Raw genomic sequence first — 27,692 nt, 5'->3', positions numbered from 1 at the left:
GATCATTTGAGTACATGTGACAATAAAGCTCATTCTAATATTTCACCTTCTTTACTGCATCCAATGGGGAACATCTTGCAGGACATTACATCAGAAGAGAACAGTCAAGAAAGACACTGGTGGCTCAAACAGAGGTTATTATTCACATGCAGCCATTTATAACCAGCCACTAAACCCTTTTTGAATTTTCTCTTCTGAACATTCCTCATATTAACTGCAAACAAACTGACAAACAACATGATGTTGGCCGTCTGGAAGATGATATTTGAGGGTGGACATACTGTGATGGATTTTAGACTCAATTATTCTAATGGGATCTGTGATTTCAAAGTTTTTTTTAAGAGAGACAGCATAACTGGAACTGAAAACAGAAACTTCAGCAAACTAAAAGAAAAAACTGAACTTTCAGGATTTTAGGAAAATTGAAAACAATATCAGAAACTTAGGTTTCTGATGGAACGGACATTAGCTGAAATCAGATTTAAAAAAAAATACAAAACCATTTAAGCTCAAATGCCATCTTGAAAAAACACAGGCTGGATCCAAAAACTGGGACTAGGCAAGTACATAATTGTCACTGCTTTTTCTGTTATTACAGCTAACATTGCTGGGTTCACATTTAACAGAAAAATTGTTGTACCTTTGAAAGACTTTTTCTTTTCAACAGATTAATTTGAGTCACATTTGCTTTGTGGCTGAAGCTGGGATCATGTCCTTTTCTGATATCTGAAAGATAAACATATAATTCAAATTGAACTTTAGATCATTCCTACAAAAAACTGTTTCAATGTATTAATATTATATTCACTGGCATAATACTTATGCCAACATGAGAATTGTGCATTATTAACCTAACCAGGGAAACCAATTAACAGTGCAATCACTCAAAGGAACCACCAATCCAGATATCCTTCTAATGGCACATAGGAAAATGAATTTGTATCATTTCATTGGATAATTAGGAAATTCTGGTCATGAAGAGGTAGCAGAAATGTGAGATAAACTAATGGACTTATTGATAGCAAACTCATTAGTTTCAATTTCCAATAATAGGGCATAAAGACAAGCAGTAGGCAAGGACAAGGCCTGGAATTGGCTTTTAGTTCGTACAGAAAATAGCATACAACTCTAATCACTCCAAAGCAGCACATTAGATGCAACAAGAGTCATGGCTCCCCAAGGCTGCTGTAACTAACAGATATTTATGAAAAGGAACACTAAGGTTACAGAAAGATTGCATGAGTCATTTCCTAAATGATTTTCTAATACTATTTGTGATTTTGATCACCTAAATCTGTTTAGCTGTCTCCATTGAAATCCCAATCCTGCATCCCTGTGATGCGGAACATGCACTATACAGTGCAGACCAAATCTGTCCGTCATTGATCCTTGCACATCAGTCAGGAGTACAGTGCATACACACACACTTTGGATGCCCTCAGTCAGGGATTATGTCCACATACAATCCAGTGAGTTGACAGGGGGCAATTCTGCAAGCCCAGCAGCAGCAGTTGGAGAGATATAAACACAGCAGTCAGTCACATCTAGGACTGCTTATTACGGTTAGTGGTCTTGGGTGAATGCAGTCTGAGGGATACATCCATCAAGGGTTCAGGAAGGTGCAAGGGTGACTCGTAGGGGCAGCAGAGGATCACTGCCATTAAAGGTGGAGATCAAGGTAAGTACAAGCACGGAAGATGTAGAGGGTATGGCAGGCAATGGGAACAAGTGGCAGTGACCATGACTGTGTTCTTCAGAGGGGGAAGTATAGAAGATCAGGATGGCATGATTAAGGAGTAATCTGGAATTCACGGTTGGCAGCTGTAGGCCAAGGTCAATGTGGTGAGTCTGTGCATGGGAGTGGAGGGTGGCAATGTTGGAAATGGGCTGTTGGGGAGTGAGAGGATTGAGGAGACATGGAAGCTTTGGCGGTAGCTGGTAATCAGCAGAGCTTAGTTAAAATGGTATTCACCACAAGTGATGCTCCCTGCCACCACTTGCCATTCTGTACATACAAATTGCTACTAGAAAACGGCTGGCACAATGTCCAGGATGAGCAGTCTGATGTGTGAAAGTGCAGTGACCATATTTTCCACAGAGAACACTGAAGGAACAAATACAGAAATGAGCCATTTGCAAATGCCAGCTACATTTAATTTGCAATAATTTCATTGCATATTTACTGTGTTTGCAGAGTGTAGGTGTTTGAAGGTCAGATGTGGTCAAAAGCAATTTGCACCATGCCACTGATGCCTGCAAATTGAACACAGGCATTTTAATGTTATTGAAATTAACCAGTGATAATGTAAAAAGGCAAACGTTGACCAAAGGTAATTCATTATTTGTGCAAATTCCAAGGTTGCTGTGAGAGCCACACATGATCATTTCATCATGTATCATATAAATTTAATGATGGTCCATACTGAATGCAGTGAGAGTTTGAAAGCTTGATATGGGTCTGGAGTACGCAGGATTTCGGAGTACAGCAAGTATTTCTTTTTGTCATCATGTGCTGGTCACTCAACTGGTGCAGCATCTTTATTGAGTTGCTGCATGTGCTGAGGCTGATGCTCAATGAATGATTGAGATGTACTCTTTGTTATCCCATCCAGCACATCTCACTATATGGAGAAGTGTGGTCAGTCCTCATCTACATGGTATGCCGCCAATAACTCTTCTGACATCTAAGGGCTTCTTTCATTCTTGTGTTCCCAATATCGGTCATTTCAGCCTGCCGCTGGAGGCATATTAGTCACTGGAGAGACCTTCCATAGAAGGCAAATGCACATGCAGAAGATCCTCGGCAAACAGCAAGGCCAGGAACAGTATGGGCAGAGGTGGAGGTGAACCAACCAGCCCAAGGAGAGATCACAGCCTCAGGGCTCCACAGGATGCCTGGAGTCTTCAGGTGACTCAGTGTTTTTGCCATGATTTCTTTTTGTGGATAAGAGAGGCGCAGAGTCAAAGCAGGGTGTAAGTGTGAAAATAAATAAGCCCACTGGGCTGGATCGAATTTATCCTAGGATTCTCTGGGATACCAAGACGAGATTGCAAACCTTTACCTTTGATCTTTATGTTGCCACTGTCTTCAGGAATAGCGCTAGAAGACTGGAGAATATCAAATGTTGCTCCCTTGTTCAAGAAGGGGATTAGAAACAACCCCAGTAATTATAGACCAGTGAGCGTTACTTAAGTTGTCGATAAAGTGTTAAAAAATAGTTATAAGAGATAGGATTTATCATCTGGAGAGGAACAAGTTGATTAGGGAAAGTCAACACAATTTTGTGAAGGATAGGTCGTGCCTCACAAACCTTACTGGTCACCTTCTCAAAGAACTCTAAACAGGTGAATGAGGGTATAGTGGTCGATGAAGTATATATGGATTTCAGTAAAGCATTTGATAATGTTCTCTACACTAGGCTATTGCAGAAAATACAGAGGCATGGGATTGAGGGTGATTTAGCTGTTTGGATCAGAAATTGGAAAGCTGAAAGAAGACAAAGGGTGGTTAATGATGGGAAATGTGCAAATAGCAACCACCACTGACTCCCAAAACAATTTGATCATACATGAAAAGTGATTTGTTGACCTGTGGGAGAATGTTTTCTGAAGAAAGGCATTACGCAAATCTTGTTCCCAATTGTGACATAAATGAAAACCATTACAGCTCCCACCAGGCTTGAAAAACTTGGGTATCATTTCTATTCTCAAAGTTTCTATTCGCAGCAATTCAGTGACAGAAACTCTACTAATTAAGTGTCTCAGAAACTTTAGATAGGATAAATAAAACTGAAAGTATCAATAAATCTGGTAGATTAATAACACGCACTCTCGTTTTTTTATATTAAAAAACCTTGGTTTAACTAGATATAAGGTTGCTCTGCACTCTCTGAATTGCAAATATTATTAATAAAGTAACATTCTGAATGTGTAGTTACAAGCGGTACAGTCTAGTTAAGCTACAGTATCAAAAATACTATCAAATAATTAAAAGAATGGAAATTTCATATAAAATGATAGAAAGGGGGATAAAGGAGGCATTTGGCATGCTTGCCTTCATCAGTCAGAGCACTGCGTGCAGCTGTACAAAATATTGGTATGGGCACACTTTGAGTACTGCATACAATTCTAGTCATCCTGCTGTAGAAAGGATGTTATTAAATTGGAAAGGTGCAGAAAAGACTTACAAGGATGTGACCAAAACTGGAGGGTTTGAGTCCTAAGGAGAGGCTGGATAGGCTGGGAATTCTTCCCCTGGAGGGTAGGATGCTGAGGGGTGACCTTATAGAAGCTGATAAAATCACGAAGGCATAGATAAACTGAATATTCAAAGTCTTTTTCCCAGGGTAGAGGAGTCCAAAGCTAGAGGGTATAGGTTTAAGGTGAGAGGGACAAGATTTAAAAAGGACCTGAGCGGCGACTTTTTCACATAGAGGGTGGTGCGTATAATGGAACAAGCTGCCACAGGAAGTTGTAGAGGTGAATACAATTACAACATTTAAATACATTTGCACAGGTACATGGATATAAATGTTTTACAGAGATATGAGTCAAACATGGGCTAATAGAAAAACCGGTTCAGGAAACCCGGTAGGCATGGACGAATTGGGCTGAAGTGTCTATTTCAGCGTATGAGTCTATGACTTTCACTTTTGAAAAAGTCTCACAATACCTGGGCTGGGGTAGGAGATGGGTGATCTTGGAATTCCTTCAGGACGAGGAGCCACTGGTTGCACTGGACGGGTTTGTTTTGCAGCCAGCTTCTTAAGACTTATACTTCGCTTTTCAAACATTTCTTCCATCTCCTCTTGTTTTTGGAAGATTTTTAGAACACGAGCCTGCAAAATGAATGAAGCAACATGACACTCATGAAAGGACAAGGACAGCAGATACATGGGAGCACCACCACCTAAGAGTTGCCCTCCAAGTCACACACTTCAGACTTGCAACATATCATGGTTCCTTCACTGTTGCAAGGTCAACATCCTGGATCTCCCTCCCCAACAGCACTGGGGATGCACCTACCCAAAATGGACTACGGCGGTTCAAGAAGGCAGCTCACAACTACCTTCTCTAGGACAATTATGGATGGGCAAAGGCTGGCATAGCCAGTGAAGTCCATATCCCCTGAATGAATAAAGAAAATTAAAACACCTTTACAATGTAAGTCAAGAAAGAAAAAATACATTCTCTCACTCTGAACACTGCCAGTTCATGAACATCTCAGATCTGTTATGTTTTTTTCCAAAAAAATTCCTTCTTTTCTAAGATTAAGTTCTTATTCCAAAATATGTGTATATGCATTGTACTAATAATTCTTCTCATGTTTAGCAATTCACAACCTCACTCTTTTGTTAAATCAAGGAAGCCTGTTTAACTTGGTTCCTTTTAAAGCACACATAAGTTTGGTGAGGGAGAACACTGTCCACAAAGGAATGGATACTGTTTGAATTAACCTTGTTACAACCAGCTGAGGGGGTAAAGTAGAGCAGCCAGTTCATCCTTGTCTTTATTGAATGCTACCACTGTTTCAGGCAATTTCAATTCCTTCAGCTGCTGTTTGGACTAATCTAAGAGCAGGAATCCTTGAGATGATTTGGGGAATTGAGTGATTGAGTGGAGGGATTTACTGACAGTTTTCAGATTGTTTTCAAAAGGATTTCGTTGAAGTCGCTTGGAACTCGGCAGAGATCCAAATGCATCAGGGCCCCTCTGTTTGTTAAATGCCTTGTACCAAGCGAAGCTTTTAACTGCTCAAAGACAAATGATGAGGTAGGGGTAATGTAAGAGTGAGTAAGGACCAATCGTACAGTGAGTTGCCACTCCTGTGATCCACAGTAAGCTGCTATACCAGAGAAAGAAAAATAAATGCATATAGGGAACACCAGTTGGCTCTACTTCAAGGAACTAGCATGTTACATAAAGAAATACAAGATACAACTTACTTTGTTTTAAGACTGGCCCTTCCTCAGGTATTGAAAGGGAATGTAATTGAGTCAAATGCAAGGAGGGAGCCTGGGCATTTTCCACCACCTCAACCCATCTCAACACCCCACAGTAGTCACCAAAGTTTAAAACAAACACAAGAAATCAGAGCAAGAGCATGCTATTCAAATATGCTGTGACATTCAACAAGACTATGATTGATAGGACTTTGATCAACTTTCCTGTTTGCATTCAATAACCATCGGCTCCCTTTTTGATCAAGGAATTGCCTGACTCAGTTTTGAATAAATGAATAACTCATCTTCATTGCTCTCTATAGAACAGAATTTCAAGGGCTAATGATCCTAAGAGTATAAATTCCTCTTCATCTCCACTTTAAATGGGTGATTTTTATTTTAATTGTTCTGACTCAATCCAGATACCACCCATATGAAGATGCATCCCCTCAGCAACCCTGTCAAGACTTGTTGGAATCTTAAATGTTTCAATAAAATCACCCCTCATTCCAATGAGCATATCCTCACACTGCCCAAACTTGCCTTACAGGATAGGTCTTTAATCATAGAAATCAGCCTAGTAAATCTACTGTGAACGGATTTGAATGCAGTGTAACTCCCCAGAGTGAAGAGGGCAGAAAGATATGCACTACAATGGGGACAATCTCAATAATGCACTTCCCAAAGGCATAAGCAGCTTTGTGCACAGGAGGTGGTGCATGATTCATTTCACCTTACAAACTTTATTGGGGTCAGTGCTGAAAAGACTTGATGCAGAATGCAAGGAATTGCATCAAAGGAATTTGAGTCATGGGATCATTAATATTTCCAATATTTTCAAATAATTACCATGAGGTCATCTCCAAGTATAGCTTTATATTTGTTAGTGATGTTACTAAGATCCTCCAGTTTCTGGCCTGATGCGGTGTCCAGATACTTCTCAATTTCCTGCAGGGCTGCCTCTGCCCCATCCTGAGACTGACATTTATCAACAGATTGTGAGGCTAGCAAATAAATCCCAGAATCACACCACTGCATGGCCTATGGGAAGAGGAGAATGTGCAATCAGTACAGGCACAATAAGACATCAACATCAATTGCAACAAAAACAGAAGTTGCTGGAAAAACTCAACAGGCCTGGCAGCATCTGTGAAGGGAAATCAGAGTTAACGTTTCAGGACCAGTGACCCTTCCACAAAAGATTTTTGAGGAAGGATCTCCAGATCCAAAATGTTAACTCTGATTTCTCTTCATAGATGCTGCCAGATCTGCTGAGCGTTTCCAGCAACCTCTGCTTTTGCATATAAAACAGGCAAGATTAGGAATTAATGAAATGCAAATACGCCTCTTACCACTTATTAGTGAGATTCTTATATCACTATTCCAACCTGTAGTTCGACATCAAGAATCTCATTTTTCCAATCGTCATATTTTGCCAACTGACTCACCATTGGCAATGTTATTCCGGGACTGGGAAAATAGCAAACCATTCAATTTGAGGGTTGGACAACAAATGCTGCTATACCAGCAACAATTACATTCCATGAAAGTATAAGAAAAAAAAACTGTTTGGATTAAATCAAAAAAATCTCTCTCTGCTCAGATTCTCTCTTCAAATTACGTGTCTTGTCATAACATGCACAGTTTGAGTATGGTCCTTTCAGTTCTCAACAGTGTAACAAGCATCAACTTTTCAGAAAGGATATTTACTGTAAGCAAACTCAGTGGATGAGGTTCCATGCCTGAACCACTGTCTTGTAGACAATACACTTAATACAGATACCAGTATTCTAGATGATTTCTAACTTTTTATATAGTTCAGTATTATTTCTACCTGTTCCAGCCTCTTGTGCAACTCCATTGATTGATTAAGTAGTTCCTTTTTGGTTTTTAGTCCATTTGCTATGTTGCGACTCACAGCTCGCAACTCGATGCATTTGGGAAGAATTGAATCCACAGCGTAGTGATTGTCCTCTATAAGGTGATCCCCTTGAACTGCCAAGGCTTCAGCTTTCTCTAATACTTCCTGTTACAAAACAAGCATAAGGTTTCTTTCAAGATACTATAATGTTGGTATTTTCCTTTCCAGCTGCATTTACAATTCAGAACACATAAATGAGCTTTGTTTAATGAAAGCCAGAAACAAGTTAACATGATGCAACTAGCATATGTTCATTGGGATATTTTTAAAATATAAACATTAATATATTTCACAGAATGCAATCTTATGGTTGTGTGCTCTGGACTATATATGTCCTTGGTAATCTTTAAAAAAATACTCTAAATCTTTGTGGATGGTGGGCAGTATTTTAAAGTACCAGCTAGTAAGTTATGCACTACAAACTTTTCAGCTTCTAACCTGGTCCTGTAGCCACAGTATTTACATGGTTGATCCAGTTCTGTTTCTGGTCAATGGGAATGTCCAGGATATTGACAGGATTGAGCTGAGGCAACAATGTCAATTAATGCCATCAGGAGATAATTAGATTATCTCTTGTTGGAGGTGCCCTTTCCTGGCGCTGTCTATTAACTGCCTGGTTCCCATCCCTTCTGCTTTCTGAACCCCTGACTAGAGTTTTGAACAAACATCACTATCCTGGGCTTGTTAAGTTCAACTTTGCCCAAAATTTGATGTAAATACTTGTTGGGAGACGGAGATGTGTTCATGAGTGAGATAGTGTATCTGGTTAGGAATAGAGGAACAGAAGTAGGCTACTCAGCTTAATTCTGTATATCTGCCTTAGGCCCACATCCATCTATACTTTTGCTTAACAAAAATTTATCTAGCTCAGATTGAAAATTAACTAATCTAGCTTCAACTACCATTTGTGGAAGAGAGTTCCAAACATTTATCACCATTTGTGTAGAATGTTTTCCTAACATCTCTCCTGAACAGTCTTCACCCTAATTCTCAGACTGTGCCTTCCTAATTCTGGAATCCCCAACCAATGGAAATAGTTTATCTTTATCTACCATGTCTTTACCTATTAATATTTTGAAGACTTCAATCAGATCATCCCTTAAATCTTCTAAAGTTGAGAGAAAACTGGCCAAATTTATATAATCTCTTCTCATAACTGGGCTTCGGGGGTTAAGTAATCATTCTTGTAAACTTACGTTGTACTCCCTCCAAGGCCAATTATCCTTCCAAAGGTGTGATGTCCAGATTTGCTCACAATGCTTCAAGTGGAATCTAACCAGAGTTTTGTATAACTACAGTATAAATTCTGCATCCTTATACTTCAGTCCTTGAGATATAAAGGCAAGCATTCCATTAACTTGCTTATTTTCTGCACCTCTTCATGGTATTTTAAAGATCCACGTGCCTGAACCCCCATGTCTCTTTGGACATTCACTATATTTAACTTCATACCTTCTCGAAAGTACCCTGATCTTTTATATATACACACAAAATAAAGAACCTCTCACGAAATAATGTGATTAATTGAGGCACTAACACAAATCCTTCAGGGACATCACTGATCACATCCTGCCATTCAAGAATTGACACATTATCCCTACTTTGTCACCTGCCACTCAACCAATTTCCCAGCCATGTCAGTAGTTTACCTTCAATCCGTAACTAAGGCTTCTACCTTAGTTAACAATCTCTTAAATGTGTTCTGGAAATCCACATAAACATCCTTAGACCATTCCCTATCCACTATTTCAGTCACCTCTTCAAAGAAAAAGTCAATGAGTTTTATCAGGTATAACCTACCTGTCATGAATCCATATTGTTGTCCATGATTAACTAAAAATTTTGAGAAGTACAGTTATCCCATCCTTGATTCTAGACTCCAACAAAGTCCCTCCCACAGATATTAGCCTCAATGGTCTGTAATTCTTTGGTTTTCCTCTTCCATCCTTCTTAAAAGGTTGAGTATTATGTGGCATTTTCCAAACCCATATCTAGGGCACTTTGAAAGATTATAGTTAGGATGTCTACAAACTGCTCCCTGACATCCTTTAACACCCTTAGATGGAAATCATCAGGTGCTGGGAATTGGTCACTCTTTATTTTCATTAATTTCCTCTTTCTCAATGTTTTATAGACCTTAAATTTATTCAGTCCCTGCCTGCAGCCCACTATTAATTTCCTTGCAACTTCTGGTGAGCTATCCTACTGTAAATACTGAGGCAAAGTAATCAGTCAGCACTTCTGTCATTTCCCCCAATAGTTATTGGCAGTATCCCTACCTTCAGTCTTCAGTGGGCCAACATTGCTCCTGACTACTGCTTTCCCTCTAGGTTACTCTAAAATTTCCTCTTAATGATTTTGATGACCCTGTCAAGATTCCTTTCATAGTCCCTTTTAGTCATGCTTACAAGCTGCTTTCTAACCTTTAGCTAATCTTTGTATCTTTTCCATTCAATAAGATCTGTGCTGTTTTTTGCATTTTTGTAAGCCCTTTTGATTAGTTTTATGCTGTCCCCTGACTCCTTAAGTCACAGATGTACAGCAGGGAAACAGTCCAACCTGACCATGCCGACCAGATATCCCAATCTTGCCAGCACCCGGCCCATATCCCTCCAAACCCTTCCTATTTATCCTTTCAGATACCTTTTAAATATTGTAATTATACTAGCCTCCACCACTTCCTCTGGCAGTTCATTCCATACACTCACCATTCTCTGCATCAAAACGTTGCCCTTTAGGTCTCTTTTATATCATTCCCCTCTCACCCTAAACCTATGCCCTCTAGTTCTGGACTCTCACTACCCAGGGAAAAGACCTTGTCTATTTATCCTATCCTTCCCTTCATATGATTTTATAAATCTCCATAAGCCTCTGACGCTCCAGGGAAAAGAACCCAGTCTATTCAACCTCTCCCTATAGCTCAAATCCTCCCCAACCCAGCAATATCCTTGTATCTTTTCAGAACCTTTTGAAGTTTCACATAATCCTTCCGATAGGAAGGAGACCAGAACGTAGGAAATATTCCAAAAGTGGCCTAATCAACATCCTGTACAACGACAACATGACCTTCCAACTCTACACTCAATACTCTGACCAATAAAGGAAAGCATACCTTCTTCGCCATCCTATCTACCTGCAACTCCACTTTCAAGGAGCTATGAACCAGAACTCCAAGGTTTCTTTGTTCAGCAACACTTCCTAGGACTTATACCCTTAATGGTAAGGTCCTGCCAAGATTTGCTTTCCCAAAATGCAGCACCTTGCATTTATCTAAGTTAAGTTCCATCTGCCAATCCTCAACCCAGTGGCCCATCTGATCAATATCCCATTGTACTCTGAGGTAACCTTCTTCACTGTCCATTACACTTCCAATTTTGGTGTCATCTGCAAACTTACTAACTAGACTTTTTATGTTCACATCCAAACCATTTATGCAAATGACAAAAAGTAGTGGACCCAGCACCGATCCTTGTGGATCCCACTGGTCACAGGCCTCCAGTTTGAAAAACAACCCTCCACCACCACCCTCTGACTTCTACCTTTGAGCCAGTTCTGTATCCAAATGGCTAGTTCTCCCTGTATTCCATGAGGTCTCACCTTGCTAACCAGTCTCCCATCAGGAATCTTGTTGAAAGCCTTACTGAAGTCCATATAGATAATTTCCACTGCTCTGCCCTCATCAATTCTCTTTGTTACTTTTTCAAAAAACTCAAATCAAGTTCATGAGACATGATTGCCCACTCACAAAGCCATGTTGATTATCCATAATCGGTCCTTGCCTTTTCAAACACGTGTAAATCCTGTCCCTCAGGACTCCCCCCAACAACTTGCTCACCGGTCTATAGTTACCCAACCTGTCCTGACCACCTTTCTTTCACAGTGGTACCACGTTAGCCAACCTCCAGTCTTCCGGCACCTCACCTGTGACTGTCAACGATACAAATATCTCAGCAAAGGGCCCAGCAATCACTTCTCTAGCTTCCCACAGAGTTCTAGGGTACACCTGATCAGGTCCTGGGGATGTATCCACCTTTACGCATTTCAAGACATCCAGCACTTCCACCTCTGTAATATGGACATTTTTCAAACTGTCCCTATCTATTTCCCTACATTCTATACATTCCATGTAAGAGAAAGTTAGGACTGCAGATGCTTGAGATCAAGAGTGTTGTGCTGGAAAAGCACAGCAGCTCAGTTAGCATCCGAGAAGCAGGAGAACCAACTTTTCAGGCATAAGCCCTTTATCAGGAATGAGGCTTGTGGGCTGGGAGGCTGAGAGATAAATGGGAGGGGGGGTGGGTGGGGGGGGGGGGGGGGGGAGGATAGCTGAGAATTTGATAGGTAGATGAAGGTGAGGGAGAAGGTGATAGGTCAGAGAGGAAGGTGGAGTGGATAGATGAGAAAAGTGATGGATATGTCAGGAGGGCGGTGCCGAGTTAGAGGCTTGGGATTGGGATAATGTGGGGGGAGGGAAATGAGGAAACTGTTGAAATCCACATTGATCCTGCAGGGTCCCAAGGCAGAATATGAGGTGTTCTTCCTCCAGGCGTCTGGTGATAAGGGTTTGGCGATGGAGACGGCCCACGACCTGCATGTCCTTGACAATGGGAGGGGGAGTTAAAATGTTCACCCACAGGACAGTGGTGTTGGTTGGTGCAGGTGTCCCAGAGATGTTCTTAAAACAATCCACAAGTAGGCGTCCTGTCTCCCCGAAGTAGAGGAGAGCACATCGGGTGCAAACGGATGTCGTAGATGGCATTGGTGGAAGTACAGATAAATTTCTGTCGGACGTGGATTGCGCAAGGTAGATGAAGGTGAGGGAGAAGATGCTAGGTCAGAGAGGAGGGTGGAGAGGATAGATGGGAAAGACAATGGACAGGTCAGAAGGGTGGTGCCTAGTTGGAGGCTTGGGACTGGGATAATATGGTGGGGTGGGGAATGAGGCTACCTTCCCCCCCCCCAACCCCACCTCCCTCCCATTTATCTCTCAGCCTCCCCTGGTCCACAAGCCTCATTCCTGATGAAGGACTTATGCCCAAAACGTCGATTCTCCTGCTCCTCAGATGCTGCCTGACCTGCTGTGCTTTTCCAGCACTACACTCTCCTCCACAGTAAACACGGAGGCAAAATACTCGTTTAGTATCTTCCCATCTCCTGTGGCTCCACACAAAGGCCACCTTGCTGATCTTTGAGGGGCCCTATTCATTCCCTAGTTATCCTTTCATCCTCAATGTATTTGTAAAAACCCTTTGGATTAACCCTATTTGCCAAAGCTATCTTATGTCCTTTTTTGCCCTCCTGATTCCCTCTTAAGTATACTCCTACTGCCTTTATATTCTTCTTAGGATTCACTCAGTATATCCTGTTTATATCTGTCCATGGCTGTTTTGTATGTAAGGTGGAGATTTTCCCTCTCAGGGGTATTAACTGGCTTTGTATGATGTCAAATGTTTCTTTAAACATTCTTCACTATCCTTCAGTTGTTTTACCCATTAGCAAGTTTTCACAGTTTACTGTGGATAGCCTCTGCCTCATCTCATTAAAGTCTGCCTTACCTGAATCTAAGATTCTAGCTGCTGATTCATTCATTCATTCAAATGGTACATTGAACATGATCACGTTCTGTTAACTATTCTGTTAAATGTTCAAGCACAAATAGGTCACTAATTAAATCCATGATTTGGAGATGCTGGTGTTGGATTGGGGTTTACAAAGTTAAAAATCACACAACAGTAGGTTATAGTCCTAGTGTGCTTCCAATTAAACCTGGAGGACTATAACCTGGTGGAAGATTGTTTAAAAGATCCAGGAACACAGCAATTTCTAAATATTTTCACAACATTTAAATAATATCAGCAATTACCTGAGACTTATCTTCAAAGTTACAGAGGTCTTTAACAATGTGGCCGACATGGCAGGAGCTGTTTCCAAATTCAGTGAAAGTGCTGTGTCGTTCAGTTACAATATCCAAAGCGGCCTTGACCTTAAAAAGAAAGCATTAAATGCTATAAGTTTTCAAAAACTGGCATTGGTTTGAATTATTATTGCAGTTTGATATTTGATATCACCAATTACAGATACTTCAAACCCATTCCACATTATGTTGAAAATTGATATGCAACTTTTAAAGTTATATTAACAAAAGCTGAAAGCTTTCTCATGGTATTTTCAGTCATTAAATGGGGCATGCCCAATCTATGACTTATTAATCAAATTTGGCCAGTCATTTCCTTTTATCCAACTCTAGAAATAGCCCCAGATTTATTTTCATCACTGCACACCACGGGAGCTTAATCTTGGGTGATACCCAGTTGAGTTGGATCATTTGAGAGCACTAAATATCGGTCAGATAAGAACACATAAGCCAGAATACAAGACAAAAACTACACTTGGTATTCATTTTTTTCAGATGTGAATGCACAGCCACCACCCTTTCAGATCTGCCATCATCTTCCCACCCTAACTAATCTATCCCCAACTCCCCTGCCCTGGCAAACCTCCACCATATCTTAAACCTCCTACTTGTCTCTCATCCTCTCTTATGCTGTTGCCTCATAAATGTGTTTTTTTTTTGCAACTCCAATGCATCCTTCCCTTATCGCAGCATCAAAATCACCTTTATCTTTGTCTAAGTCATGTAAAATTTAATTTGTGACTATGATAAACAATCCCTCCTCATCCTTTCAAGCTGTCTGCAGCCTTTCATAGGACTGAAAAGAGTTTCTTTCAATATCTCTCCTCAGTCATCCAGACAAGTGTGCCCACTCATGCCCATGTTGATTCTTATCTATCATGGTCAGAAAATCACCCAAAATAGATTCACTTCCCATCTCTACAGTCCTACTGGAGTCCCCAAAGAACCTACTGTTGGCCCCAAACTATTTCTCATGAACATGCTATTCCTCAGGAAAATCATTCAGTTGGTTCGAGATGTACAGTGATGACATCTGCACCACTACCTTAACCCCTCTCATTCTCCACAGTGTTATGCTGCTCATCTAACACTGAGAAAGCAGAGGTTTCCCCCAACTGAATATTGGATTGCGCTTAGTCAACTTCCCTAATATTGACTGGAACCTTCTCAGTGCAAATAGTTTGGATGGAGCAGGTTTTGTCAGGTGTGTCCAACAAGGATTCCTGACTCATTATATAGATAGGTTGACTAGAGAGGAGGCCATATTGGATTTGGTGTTTGGCAACAAACCAGGTCAGGTGCCAGATCTCTCGGTGGGAGAGCATTTCGGTGATAGTGATCACAATTTCCTATAGTCATGAAGAGGGATAGGAGCAGATGGTATGGGAAAGTATTTAATTGGAGGTGGGGAAATTGCAATGCTATTAGGCAAGAACTGTGGAGCATAAATTGGAACCAGATATTCTCAGGTAAATGCACAACAGAAATGAGGAGGCTGTTAGGGAGCACTTGCTGTGAGTGCTGGATAGGTTTATCCCAGCAAGGCAAGGAAAGGATGGCAGGGTGAAGGAAGCTTGGATGTGGAACATCTAGTCTGACTGCTGCCTCACAGTGCCAGGAACCCAGGTTCAACTCCAGCCTTGTCCGTGTGGAGTTTTCTTCCAGTGTCTCTGTGAGTTTTCTCCGGGTGCTCCGGTTTCCTCCCACAGTCCAAAGATGTGCATGTTCGGTGATTTGGCCAGGCTAAATTGTGCATAGTGTTAGGTGTATTAGCCAGAGGGAAATGGGTCTGGATGGGTTACTCTTTGGAGGGTCAGTGTGGACTTGTTGGGCCTAAGGACCTGTTTTCAAACTGTAGGGAATCTAATCTAGTCAAGAGGAAGAATGAAACTTACTGAAGGTTAAGAAAGCAAGGATCAGACCGAGCTCTAGAGGGTTACAAAGTAACCAGGAAGGAACTGAAGAATGGACCTAGGACCACTAGAGGAGGGCATGAAAAAGCCTTGGCGGGTAGGATTAAGGAAAACCTCAAAGCATTCTACACTTATGAGAGGAACTACAGAATGGCCTGAGTGAGGGTGGGGCTGATCATGGACAGTGGAGGGAACATGTACCTGAAATTGGAGGTGGTAGGGGACATCCTGAATGAATACTTTCCTTCAGTATTCACTAGAGAGGGACTTTGTCGTTTGTGAGGACAGCATGAAACAGCCTGATACGCCTGAACAGATTGATGTTAAGGGAGAGGATGTGCTGCAAACTTTGAAAAACATAAGGACAGATAAGTCCCCAGGGCCAGGAAGGATATACCAAAGGTTACTATAGGAAGCAAGGGAAGATATTGTTGCATCTTTGGTGATGATCTTCGCATCCACACTGTCCACTGGAATAGTACCAGATGATTGGAAGGTGGCAAATGTTATTCCCTTGTTCAAGAAAAGAAACAGGGATAACCCTGAGAGTTACAGACAAACCAATCTCACATCGGTCGTGGGCAAATTATTGGAGAGTATTCTGAGAGACAGGATTTATGATTATTTGGAAAAGCTTAGTTTGATTAGAGTTAGTCAACATAGCTTTGTGAGGAGCAGGTCATGCCTCACAAGCCTTATTGAATTCTTTGAGGATGTGTTAAAACACATTGATGAAGGTAGAGCAGTGGATGTGATGTACATGGCTTTTAGCACTGTGTTTGAGAAGGTTCCCCCATGGTAGGCTCATTCAGAAAGTAAGGAGGCATGGGATACATTTGGCTGTCTGGATACAGAATTGGCTGGTCCATAGAAGACAGAGGATGGTGGTAGATGGACAGTATTCAGCCTAGAGCTTGGTGACCAGTGATGTCCCACAGGGATCTGTTCTGGGATCTCTGCTCTTTGTGATTTTTATAAATGACTCTGAGGAGGAAGTGAAAGGGTGAGTTGGTCAGTTTGCCGATGACATGAAGGTTGGCAGAATTGTGGATAGTGTGGAGGGCTGTTATAGGTTGCAATGGGACATTGACAGGATGCAGGGCTGGGCTAAGTAGTGTCAGATGGAGTTCAACCTAGAAAACTGAAGTGATTCATTTTGGAAGGTCGAATTTGAATGCAGATACCAGGGTTAAAGGCAGTGTGGAAGAACAGAGGAATCTTGGGGGTCTTGTCTGTAGATCCCTCAAAATTGCCACCCAAGTTGTTAGGGCTGTTAAGAAGGCATATGATGTGTTGGCTTTCATTAGGAGGGGGACTAAGTTTAAGAGCCGCAAGGTTAGACCACACTTGGAAATATTGTGTTCAGTTCTGGTCGCTTCATTATAGGAAGGATAAGGAAGCTTTAGATAGGGTGCAGAGGATGTTTACCAGGATGCTGCCTGGACTGGAGGCATGTCTTATGAAGAAAGGTTGAGGGAGCTAGGGCTTTTCTTATTGGAGCGAAGAAGGATGAGAGGTCACTTGATAGCAGTATACAAAATGATGGGAGGCATAGATAAGAGTGGATAGCCAGAAACTTTTTCCCAGGTGGAAACAGCAATCACAAGGGGGCATCATTTTAAGGTGATTGGATGAAGGTTTTGGGGAGATGTCAGAAGTAGGTTCTTTACACTGAGAGTAGTGGGTATGTGGAATGCACTGCTAGCAGTGGAATCAGAAATATTCAGCATATTTAAGCGACTCTTGGATAGACACATGGATGATAGTAAAATGAGGGGGTTCGAAGTTTAGTTTGATCTTAGAGTAGGATAAAAGGTCGGCACAACAGAGGGCCAAAGGGTCTGTACTGAACTATGTCCTAATGTCATTAATGTTACTCCTTGTCATCAACTCCACATTTTCCTTTAACTACTGTGTGTAGCTATACAAGGTCATTTGTAAACTTCACTTTTTTGGACAATGAGTATGCCCGGGCTGAAGTTATCTTCTCTATATTTGAAATCGCCAGCATAACACATCCAAGGACTCCAGATCAGCAATAAAATCTGCCCCATCACAGCTTATATCTTGCAGAAATATTCAACCACCCCGTTTTTCCACCCTCAATTCATCTTTTCAATTAGGCCTCCCGTATTGCACCTTCCATAAACCTATCTAGAATGCTACTGCCCATATCACAGCGCACACCAATGCCCATTCATCCATCAATCTTGTGCTCCCTGACTTTCACTAGTTCTGAGTTTTGCAATACCGATTTTAAAATTCTCATTCTTGACTTCAAACTCTTCCAACCTTTGAAGTATCTTGCAACCGTACAGTTTCCCCAAACTGTGTTCGGCGACTTTAAAAGTCTTCAAAAATATTGGTTTTCACTACCATTGGTAACAATATCTTCATCTGCCCTACTAACTGGAGCTTCAACTCCTTCCTCTTTTAATCAGGCTTTGAACAATGTTTTGGCCATCTGTCCCAATATATCCTTGCACATTTTGAACTCAAATACAGTTTAATATTGCTCCAAAAAAACTACCTTGGGATACTTTATTACATAAAGACATTGCATAAATGTAAATAGTTGTTGTTGCTGTGAGGTCTTCATGTGAGCATTGTCACAAGTATCTAGATTCTAGATTCTCAATATACCAACATTCTAACAGCACAGCTTGACCTATTCCTATTGTCAATGCTCATCTGATGAGGAAAATTCTGATTCGGTAAACTAAATGCATGGCAAAGGCCTGAAAGATTCATCCTTTAGCAACATCCAGACGATATGTTCACAAGTGAGTGAACATTTAAAATACTTGGAGGCTTTGGTGAAAGGGTGAACTAAATATGTGTAAGACTAATTATACTGGCCATTTGTAAACACTGGTCTTTGATTGCAATTTGGGAGTAAATGATTATCATGACATAAATTTGCCTAGAGACATTAAAATTGACAAGATTTGAATGTTCAATATGGAATTCGACCATTCAAGCACTGATTATAAGTAACTATTCTGCAGCAGTGTATGTAGCCTCTATGCCGTGGCTTCTGTTGAAGGTGTGGATTGCATTGGTTGACACAGCATTACATTTCAGGATGGCTTAAGCACTGAGGAGAAAGGGTCATTGGCCTTGACACTGCCGGTCCCAGTGGAACAGGGTTGTATTGTATGGTGGAGGTAGGGGGCCAAGTGAGAGAGAGAGAGAGAATGTATATATATATATGTGTGTGTGTGTGTGTGTGTGTGTGTGTGTGTGTGTGTGTGTGTGTGTGTGTGTGTGTGTGTGTGTGTGTGGTAGAGGAATCCACTTCACCCTTTTGTTTCTCTCATCTTCAGCAGCTGCTGTTGCGGTGTTTGAGCTCATGTTCTCCACTGGACAAAGATAGTCAGTAGCAAGATGTCGAATGACCAAGGGATCCACTTTCTCCCAGAGACTTTAATGTCTCCAATAAAGTGAAGTAACACACCACTCGCTTTCTTCAAACAAAGTCCTCAGTGAAATTCTAGTACAAATGTTGATAGATGTTAACAATTTGACAAGATGACCTGGAAGATCTCAAAGACCTGGAAAACCACAGCAAATGAAAAGCAACAGCTAAGTAAAACTTTAAATAGTATCAGAAACCCTCAGCAATAATCTGTTTACTCCTGATCAGCTGGCTGCAGGTAGCAAGGTTGGTAAATGAAGCACTGCTGTCAACATCCTGTACACCCTTGCACACTCATCTTAATAAATGCTAGCAGACAACTTAAATTGTCAAAAGGCCATAACGATCCCAAACATGTGCTTGAATTCCCTTACCAAAGTGGTAGTAATCTGGTTTGAACAGGTATTGATGCTCAAGTCCAGCAGGGACATGTCAGAGTTTCTTCAGTGCCTCAAGTAAGCAAGGAAAATAATCTCAACAGATACATTTGTCAAACCAAATATTACATTGGGCTTTAGAGAGAACACATGGTAGCAGGAATAAGTTTTTAATTCACTGCAATTATACTTGTAACAGCAATTGTGGTTGTGTTAAAGAGGGAACATTAAGGGCTGATCTGAAGAACTGCAAGCACTTTCCCTGGGCACTCTGAAGTCATTATTCATTGAGCCATTTCATGTTTAAAAATATGTTGACTGGTACATATGTTAAGAAGTCAAAAGAGTATGTTCACTTTAAGATAGAAAGTGTTTTCTGAATTTTTAAAAGTAAATTTAAACTACAGCCATAGCTGCCTAACAAAACAGCTAAGAGATGGGCTGTTCCAAAGTACATAAATGTTACAATTGGCTGTTAAATGGATACCTGAATTTTGATTGCTGTTTTGACAATAATTCAATTTGAACCAATCAATTTAAACTATGCCCAGGAAACTATAACACAATTGAGTTTGAATTTACTATATTGACAACATTGGACCAATGAGAGGGTACAATGTTGGGGCCATAAAACCAGGGTGCTTTCTCAAGTTGGTCAGAGCAACCAATCTAATATCTTGCTCTCAAAAAAATAAGGAGGCACTCTCTATCAAAGGGTACCTTTTCCTGCAAAAGCAGTAAAATGTAAGGCGACTCAAGTAGATCAGCACATGGGAGATTGAAGACAGTGAAGAAGACAAAGACTATGTGGACGTGAGATTAAGTTAATGTAATGTTTAATAATTATTGGTTGGGGCAGTATTTTATAGAGTTGGGATCAGATAGTAATTAGTTAAGAAAAAGTAGGCTTGGATTTGTTAATAGTTTGTGTTTAGTTTTCTGTTAGGAAAATAAATGGTTATTTTTCTTGAAATAGTGGAAATTAAGAGTTCTGTTTCATTCCCTCACACTTCTAACAGATTACAAGGCGAGGCAAGCTTTTCTGGATGCTTGGTTTTAATTAACAGAGAGGTTCAGCTTCCACATCGTAACACATAGAATTATCATCCTGTCGCAAGTACAATTTAAAAAGCCAGGAGGGGATTACTCAGCACTCACCTCTCGGAAATCTTGCTCAAAGTGTCGAAGTTGGAGGCATTGTTTGAGCTTCAGCTGGTGCTTACTCCAAAATTCATCAAAGGCTATTTCAGTTTCATTCAGTTGAGCAAGCAACCTGCAAACAGAAAAGAAAAGGTAAGGCCAGACCTTGCATGATCTAAAAGAAGAGTAATGGAAAATTACCATTAAAATACCAGTTTGTGAATCTTTCCACAGAACTAAGTGGGTTGAATTGGATCATGAAACCTAATTAAATTAACTTTGTCCTATCACCACTTTCATTTGTTATTTCAGTCATAAATTAGTAGGAACATTCAAAGCTGAAAAGTTGCTACTTGACAGAAATACCCATCTATATTTAAATCATAGATTAGCTTGCCAGTTATTTATTAATGACTGAAATCCAAGAGAGTTCACCACAATGTGTGAATGGTTCATCACAGAAATGTCACTGATCACTACTGTGGGGATATTAAAACCACTTTTTCCTTTCAATCAAAATGGGATCCTTCCAATTTTACTGTCATTCTAAGACACAACCACTGCCATTCTATCAGTGGTACAGTACAAGTGCACCAAAAGATCTGCACATTTCAAGGTCAGAGAGCACCAGGCGAGATGAGAAAAGGTAGGAAGGTATTTATATGGAATATAAATACCAGTATGGACCAGGTGAGCCAAATGACCCACTTCTGTTCAATAATAAAAGTTTTTAAAAAGTGCAAATAAGAAATCTGAAACAAAAAAGAAAAAGCCCCAGAGGTGAACAGCATCTGTTCAGAAAATAGCCAATTTTATTTTTGGGTTAAAACCTGGATCAAACCCAATTCTTATAGAGAATGCTGACTCATACATTTGCCTGTGTTCTTTTTACAGAGGCTGACCAACCTACTGTGTGGTTCTAACAATTTCTATTCCATGATCAGAAAACAATCAGCTGTAATTGTTTGGGAGATTTCTTAGCAGAATCAATTCCACACAGGATGTGCTCAATACAGTGCCTTGTGAAACAGGCAATATTAAAGTTGAAACAGCTTTTCAGTACATCGTGATTATACCTGTGACAGAATGCAAGTTCTCCAAAAAAAGGCTAAGATACAGAAGCAATGGTCCTGGTCTTGGCTTATTTGAGATCTTATTCTCAGGCATTTCCCACATCAGAAGATAAAAACAAAAGTGATGTTCTAGAAATTAATGCAAATGAACTGATCTTTATAATGCATTATATGTGTACCCCACAATTCACCTCTCCACAGTGGTCTGATTGTCCAACTCATCGGTGTTCAATTTATGATCTGGATTCGCGTCAACTGGTTCCTGAATACTGGAAAGGAGGGTGGAGCCATGTCTGCGTGCCTGATTTAGATCGTCCTTTTGGAGAAGAGACAGTTAAAAATAATTAAAAACTGATGGGTAAAATCAAAATTCTAATTTAAGTTATAAGATTCTAATATTATCTAACTGAGAGAAAGTAATCTGGCATTTGGAGTCCATTTGAATCCTTGTTTCTGATTTAATTTCTCACACTGATGTCAAAGTTAGTATTGAAGTTTTTAGTCAGTGTTAGGTTATCTGAATACTGGCTCATCTACAGTACCAAGACATACAACTTTCATGTGAAACTTTGAGAAATGTGGCAATGAATGAATTATTTCTAACTCAAGTAAAATGGTAGAACATCACAGCAGGGATACAATCAGGGTCCAGAAAAGGTGAAGGGAGAGAATACTAACCTTATTGTTTCCATACTTCCAATGAAAACCATCTTCCATAATCACAAATGCAAATGCACAAAGTCCATCAAACAAAGTGAATACATGAGTATGTTTTTCAATAAAGAAGCACTTTACTAATTAAGTTTAAAATTGATTTGACATGAATATGGGAGTAAAGGGCATTAAAATGGAATGAATTATTCCAAATGGAATAATAAGCTTTTCAAAATTACACACACAGGCTCAGAATAAGAAAATGGTAATATTAATAAGGTAGAGGGAATTAAAAGGAGCTTCATCCCAGTTACAAATATTTTAGTGGCACATGATAATGGATGGACATCCACGGTGTCGAGTGGATTGGTTGAAATGTAATAAGGACCAAAATAAGGTTAGGAATTACAGACTTCTACCTGTTTCTGATGTGGCAACGACAATAAGATTAAATCAATAAAAAGAATGGTAAGTTCCTGTAAAATAGCTAGGGTAAACCATGATATTAGCGCACACATACTGTCAAGTGAAATACCACTAATGCCAAACAAAATATCTGTGAAGGTTTATATGAAACTGGCCACAGAACATGACAAACCAGTTGTTTTCAGTATGTCAATGGATTTAGAACTTACCCAATCCAAACATTATTGTATCCCTTTAACTTCTCCAATCAAAGTACAACAATGATGTTAGCTGCAGCAGGAGATAGCAGTTTAAATGAGGAAAAAAGAGCACAGTGGCAGTGTCCCTACCTCTGAGCTACTAGACCCAATCCAAATCTCACTTGCTCAAAAGATGTATAGTAACACCACTAAACAGGTCAATTATAAAATATCTAGAACTGTTTACTGATCCACTTTCTCACAGGTTAAAAATCCTGCCGAAAGATTCAGTAGTAAGGAACAATAAGAAACATTTAGAAGAGATCAGTGATAAACATGACAAATGTTTAAATGTTTAAAAAAAAGACACTATCAGGGCCTACAGTAAGACTCCTTTAGGAATAGACTTCATCAATCTTGTAGCCAAGTGATGTGTGGTGATTGTAAGGAGGCCAGCCAAAATGGACCTCAGGATAAGAGTTCCCTTGGACCAGAGTAACAGCCCCAGTCAGAGAATGCTGGCTGTCAGATATATATAGGGAGTATCAGAGGTTCTGTTCACTCTAAGAGCTGACTCTAAGGAAGCTGGATCAGTATCAAGGACTCCCCATGTGTAAATAAAGCATGACTTGATGACAGGATACTGGCCTCTGTAGCATAATTCAATATGGGAGAAGGATTAAAAAAAAGTGTTCATCTTGCACTTCGTAGCATGACAACTAGATTTAGTCAGTCGGCAGTAACAAGGAAATGAGTGAGAGAAGAGGGGATGGTGGAATGGGTGAGAGAAGGGGAAGAATGGGTGAGAAGGGGAAAGGATGTGAGGGTGAGGGTTGAGGGAGATGAGAGAAAGTATGTGGGAGGAAATTGGGGTGAGAGAGATCAGGGGAAACAGATGAGAGAGGTAGCAAAGAGAAAGGGAAAGGGAAAGTGAAATGTGGCACTGAATACAAAAAGTCTGTTATAGTTACAGAGTCGTAATTGTTTAATATTCTAAAGGAAATCTGACAATGAGGCAATCTGAGAAATGATGGCCCATAGAACATTATGTAGCTAACTGTTCTCTTCGGGAAAATGTATATTGAGCAAAGGATGCTGATGAGAAAGGTTTTGAGAACGGACCTTGTTAGCTAAAGGAAACATTAGAGATTTTGAAAATAAAGTGGGTTTGTACAACTCACTAAATGTTATTGTTTCATCAAAAATCATATTTTCTGCAAGAAATTACTAGAGATCCTCACAGCAGGTTAACAGGTTTTATGGAAATTTTTTTGTATAATACAGACTATGAAATTAAAAATATATACTTTTTACACTGATCTGTCGTATCAAAAGGGAAAACAACAATGTGAAATAAATCAATTTTCATGAGTTTGATACAAGGTTTGTTTGTAGGTCTTCAAAGATTTTATTTCGTGAAGTAACTCTATTAATAGAGCAAGTTATTGGGAATAATCAGTTAATTAATTAGCTGGGTAGGACCCATTCCAACTCCATCTTGACTTAGGCATTCCCCCTCTCCCTCCCCGTCCCTCACCTTTAAGGGTCTGCACTGCCCTTAATGGGCTTTGAATGTAAATTATTCAATTGGAAAACACAGATGATTTAGTGGTGGTTGTGGTTAAAAGAAGTTGCGTAAGAACATTTCTGGATTAACATATAGAAAAGCTTGGTTGGATTGGTACATGGAAGAATCTGTAAGACTGGATAGGGAGCACTTGTAGCGCAGTATTTGAGCCAAGTGCTCAAGTGCCACCTGCCCCAGAGTTGTCTCACAACACCTCTAAACAGATTGATTGGAAATAAAGCAAGGTTGAAGAGTTTCACATATTTTGACCAATTGGAAACACAAGTTATTTAAGTGATTGTAGATAATAGGTGAAAAGTCCGAAAGGTGATTTGGTGATGGGAAAAAAAAGATTGTATGAGATAAGACTGCTGGATATAATGTTTAAAAAGGGCTGAATGGTGAAGGGTTCTTGTTGTGCAGTGGTAATGTCTCTACCTCTTAGGAGAAGACCCGGGTTTCAAGTCCCACCTGCTCCAGAGATGGACCATAATATTCTGTATAGCTTTATTAGAAAATATAAAAAGGCTGAATAATTAATAAATTCACTCACAAAGGAAGGTGTCTTGGTTTATGCATCACTGATTGGCTTAGATTCAGATTGTCAATGGTGAACAAATGGCTCAGACCCTAGTTAGGTGGTTGTTGATAAAGCTGTTCTAACACCCTTTCACACAAGATGAGAAGGCTCAATAGCAAGTCTTTCTTTTTTAACAATATGAGAACTGTAATGTTTTATCATTTGTATATATAAGTGATTTTTGAAAGATTTATAGCTCAGGTTAAGGTTCAGGTTATAAGTTTGCACTCTGAGCTGGTAGGCCTGTTCTTAAACGTTTTGTCACCATGCTAGATAACATCATCAGTGAGCCTCCACTGAAGCGCTGGTGTTCTGTTCCACTTTCTATTTGTGTGTTTGGGTGTATTAAGGTGGGTCCTATCAAGACCTACAAGCAAATCAACAGGACACCAGTGGGATCACCAATATCAGGATTTTTAGCAGAAGCAGTTATGCAGAGACCAGAACGAACAGCCCTCCCCATGATCCAACCCAAGTTTTGCGGATGACACCTTTGTCATCACAAAACAGAACAAATTAGAGGAAAGCCACAATATCATCACCAACATCCTTATTGGCATAAACTTCACCAAAGAAGAGAACAACAACAGAGTCCCCTTCCTAGATGTCACAGTGGAACAAACAGCAAATGGAGAACTGCAGACCAGCGTTTACAGGAAAGTAACACAGACTGACCAGATACTCAACTACAGGAACAATCATCCCAACAAACTGAGCTGCATCAGGACATTATTTAATAGGCAGCATCCAAAAACTATGAGAAGCAGAAGAAAAAATGCTTATACAGCATATTCAAGAACAACAGGTACTCGATAAGCACAGTCCACCGACTCTTAACAAACCCAAACAACGTGTCCAAAGACTCTAGCCACACTACCATACATCAAAGACATCTTGGAGATGATGATCAGACTACTCCAACCTCTTGACATCATGGTAGCCCACGAACCTACCAACACACTGAAACAGCTATTGATGAACCTAATGGACCTTGTACTAACAACCAGCAAAACAAAACTAGCCACCAGGATACACGAGCACCACCTAGCCACCAAAAGGCATGACTGACTATCACTAGAATCCTGACACACAGATGAAAGAGGACACCATTTCGACTGGGACAACACATCCATCCTAGGACAGGCTAAACAGAGACACGCAAAGGAATTCCTAGAGGTCTGGCATTCAAATCAGAACTCCATCAATAATCATGTTGAGTTGGACCCCATTTACCAACCTCTGAGATAAAAAACCGGAAAAAATATCACCCAACTTAACAGACTAAGACCTGTTACAGCACGGGGTAAACTTTCCTACTTAATTTAAAATGAGCAACACAGTAAAGATATATCCCATGCAGTAATCTGTAAAACTTTGAGTGGCCAAGAACTATGTAAAGTAAAAATTAACAACCTTATTTCTTAACGTATAACAGAGAATAATTAACTAGCCACTATTTACAATTTCTTTCTTTAAACTATCTTCCCTTCTATAATACTAGTCTTATAAAACTCACAATTAAGACTACAAAACAACACTTATCTCAAAACCAGGCAGCTGTACGTTCTTGTCTTTGGATCTTCCTGTGTCTTCTTTTCTCCTTGTTAGGAATCTCTGCGTCACAGGTTACTGATTGAAAAGGTACTTTTAAGAGAGATATGTTTTTCAAGCAGTCTGTTACATGCTAGGACCTGGCAGTTCTCCTCCCAACTGTTTAATTTTCTATGGTCTCATACTCCCAAAGCATCAGATTGTCATTGGCTTTTAAGATTGTCAATCTACTCAATTCAAACTGGATTGGAATTTGATATTTTTCAGGGTATAATTTAAACCAATTGGCCGAATTTGAATTTGTTTTTTTGTCTCCAGGCAATGAACTAATCAAGTTGTTTGACCCAGTGTTACATTGTTGCCTTATTGAGAACACTTGATGCTGAGTCCTGTAGTTCTGCTGCATTCAATTCTCTTCAAGGTATACCCACAAAAACAGACCAAGGCACACAAACAAAGTATGACAGAACACCAGCGCTTCAATGGGTACTCGATGAAGTTACCTAGCATGGTGATGAAACATCTGAGAACAAACCTACCAGCTCAGTGAGCAAACTTACAACCTTGTACATATAATCGATACAGCTGCGATAACATCATGCACATTAAGGGATATTCTATTTATGATTATTCAATTACACTTTAGTTTTCATCCAAGATGGGCACAAACAGGTGACATCTAAAATTAAATTTCATTACAAGTAAAGAATTCAATCGAAGGCAATTGAAACAAATAAAACGATAAGAAAACAATGAGATTATAGAGTAGCCAATTACCCTTGGAAAAAAAAACCCAGTCACAAAGGACATGCAAGACATAAGGCAAGTAAATTCTTGCCAATATTTGTTGTAGCTGGTGTCCTAGTCCGAACAATTGTTATTAGGATGGATTAGAATTGACAATCAATTCCACATTTTGCTTGTTTAGTTCCCTTCTCAGATACAATCGTATTATCTTTTTGATAGTATTTTCATTCGGATGACTAATATTTCATTAATTTCATAACTTTTTGCATGACTCCTGAATATCACAGAAG

At 40.0% G+C, this 27,692-nt stretch overlaps 1 protein-coding gene across 4 annotated transcripts in view; it reads right to left on the bottom strand.

Annotated features, from left to right (window-relative positions):
• Positions 1-27,692, bottom strand: part of mcf2la (mcf.2 cell line derived transforming sequence-like a) — a 233,286-nt gene that overhangs the window by 85,047 nt on the left and 120,547 nt on the right. For all 4 annotated transcript variants that reach the window (XM_060833340.1, XM_060833339.1, XM_060833341.1 and 1 more), the window contains exons 8-14: positions 21,890-22,014; positions 20,644-20,758; positions 13,727-13,846; positions 7,777-7,968; positions 6,792-6,983; positions 4,673-4,838; positions 641-726 (exon numbers count right to left, since the gene is read on the bottom strand). In XM_060833340.1, the coding sequence (XP_060689323.1) occupies positions 641-726; positions 4,673-4,838; positions 6,792-6,983; positions 7,777-7,968; positions 13,727-13,846; positions 20,644-20,758; positions 21,890-22,014 (996 nt within the window). The remainder of the gene's footprint in view (positions 1-640; positions 727-4,672; positions 4,839-6,791; positions 6,984-7,776; positions 7,969-13,726; positions 13,847-20,643; positions 20,759-21,889; positions 22,015-27,692) is intronic.

Source organism: Hemiscyllium ocellatum, chromosome 12, assembly GCF_020745735.1.
Source record: "Hemiscyllium ocellatum isolate sHemOce1 chromosome 12, sHemOce1.pat.X.cur, whole genome shotgun sequence".
Lineage (NCBI taxonomy): Eukaryota > Metazoa > Chordata > Chondrichthyes > Orectolobiformes > Hemiscylliidae > Hemiscyllium > Hemiscyllium ocellatum.
Note: the sequence above shows the minus strand (reverse complement) of the source record. Positions and strands in the feature narration are given on the sequence as shown.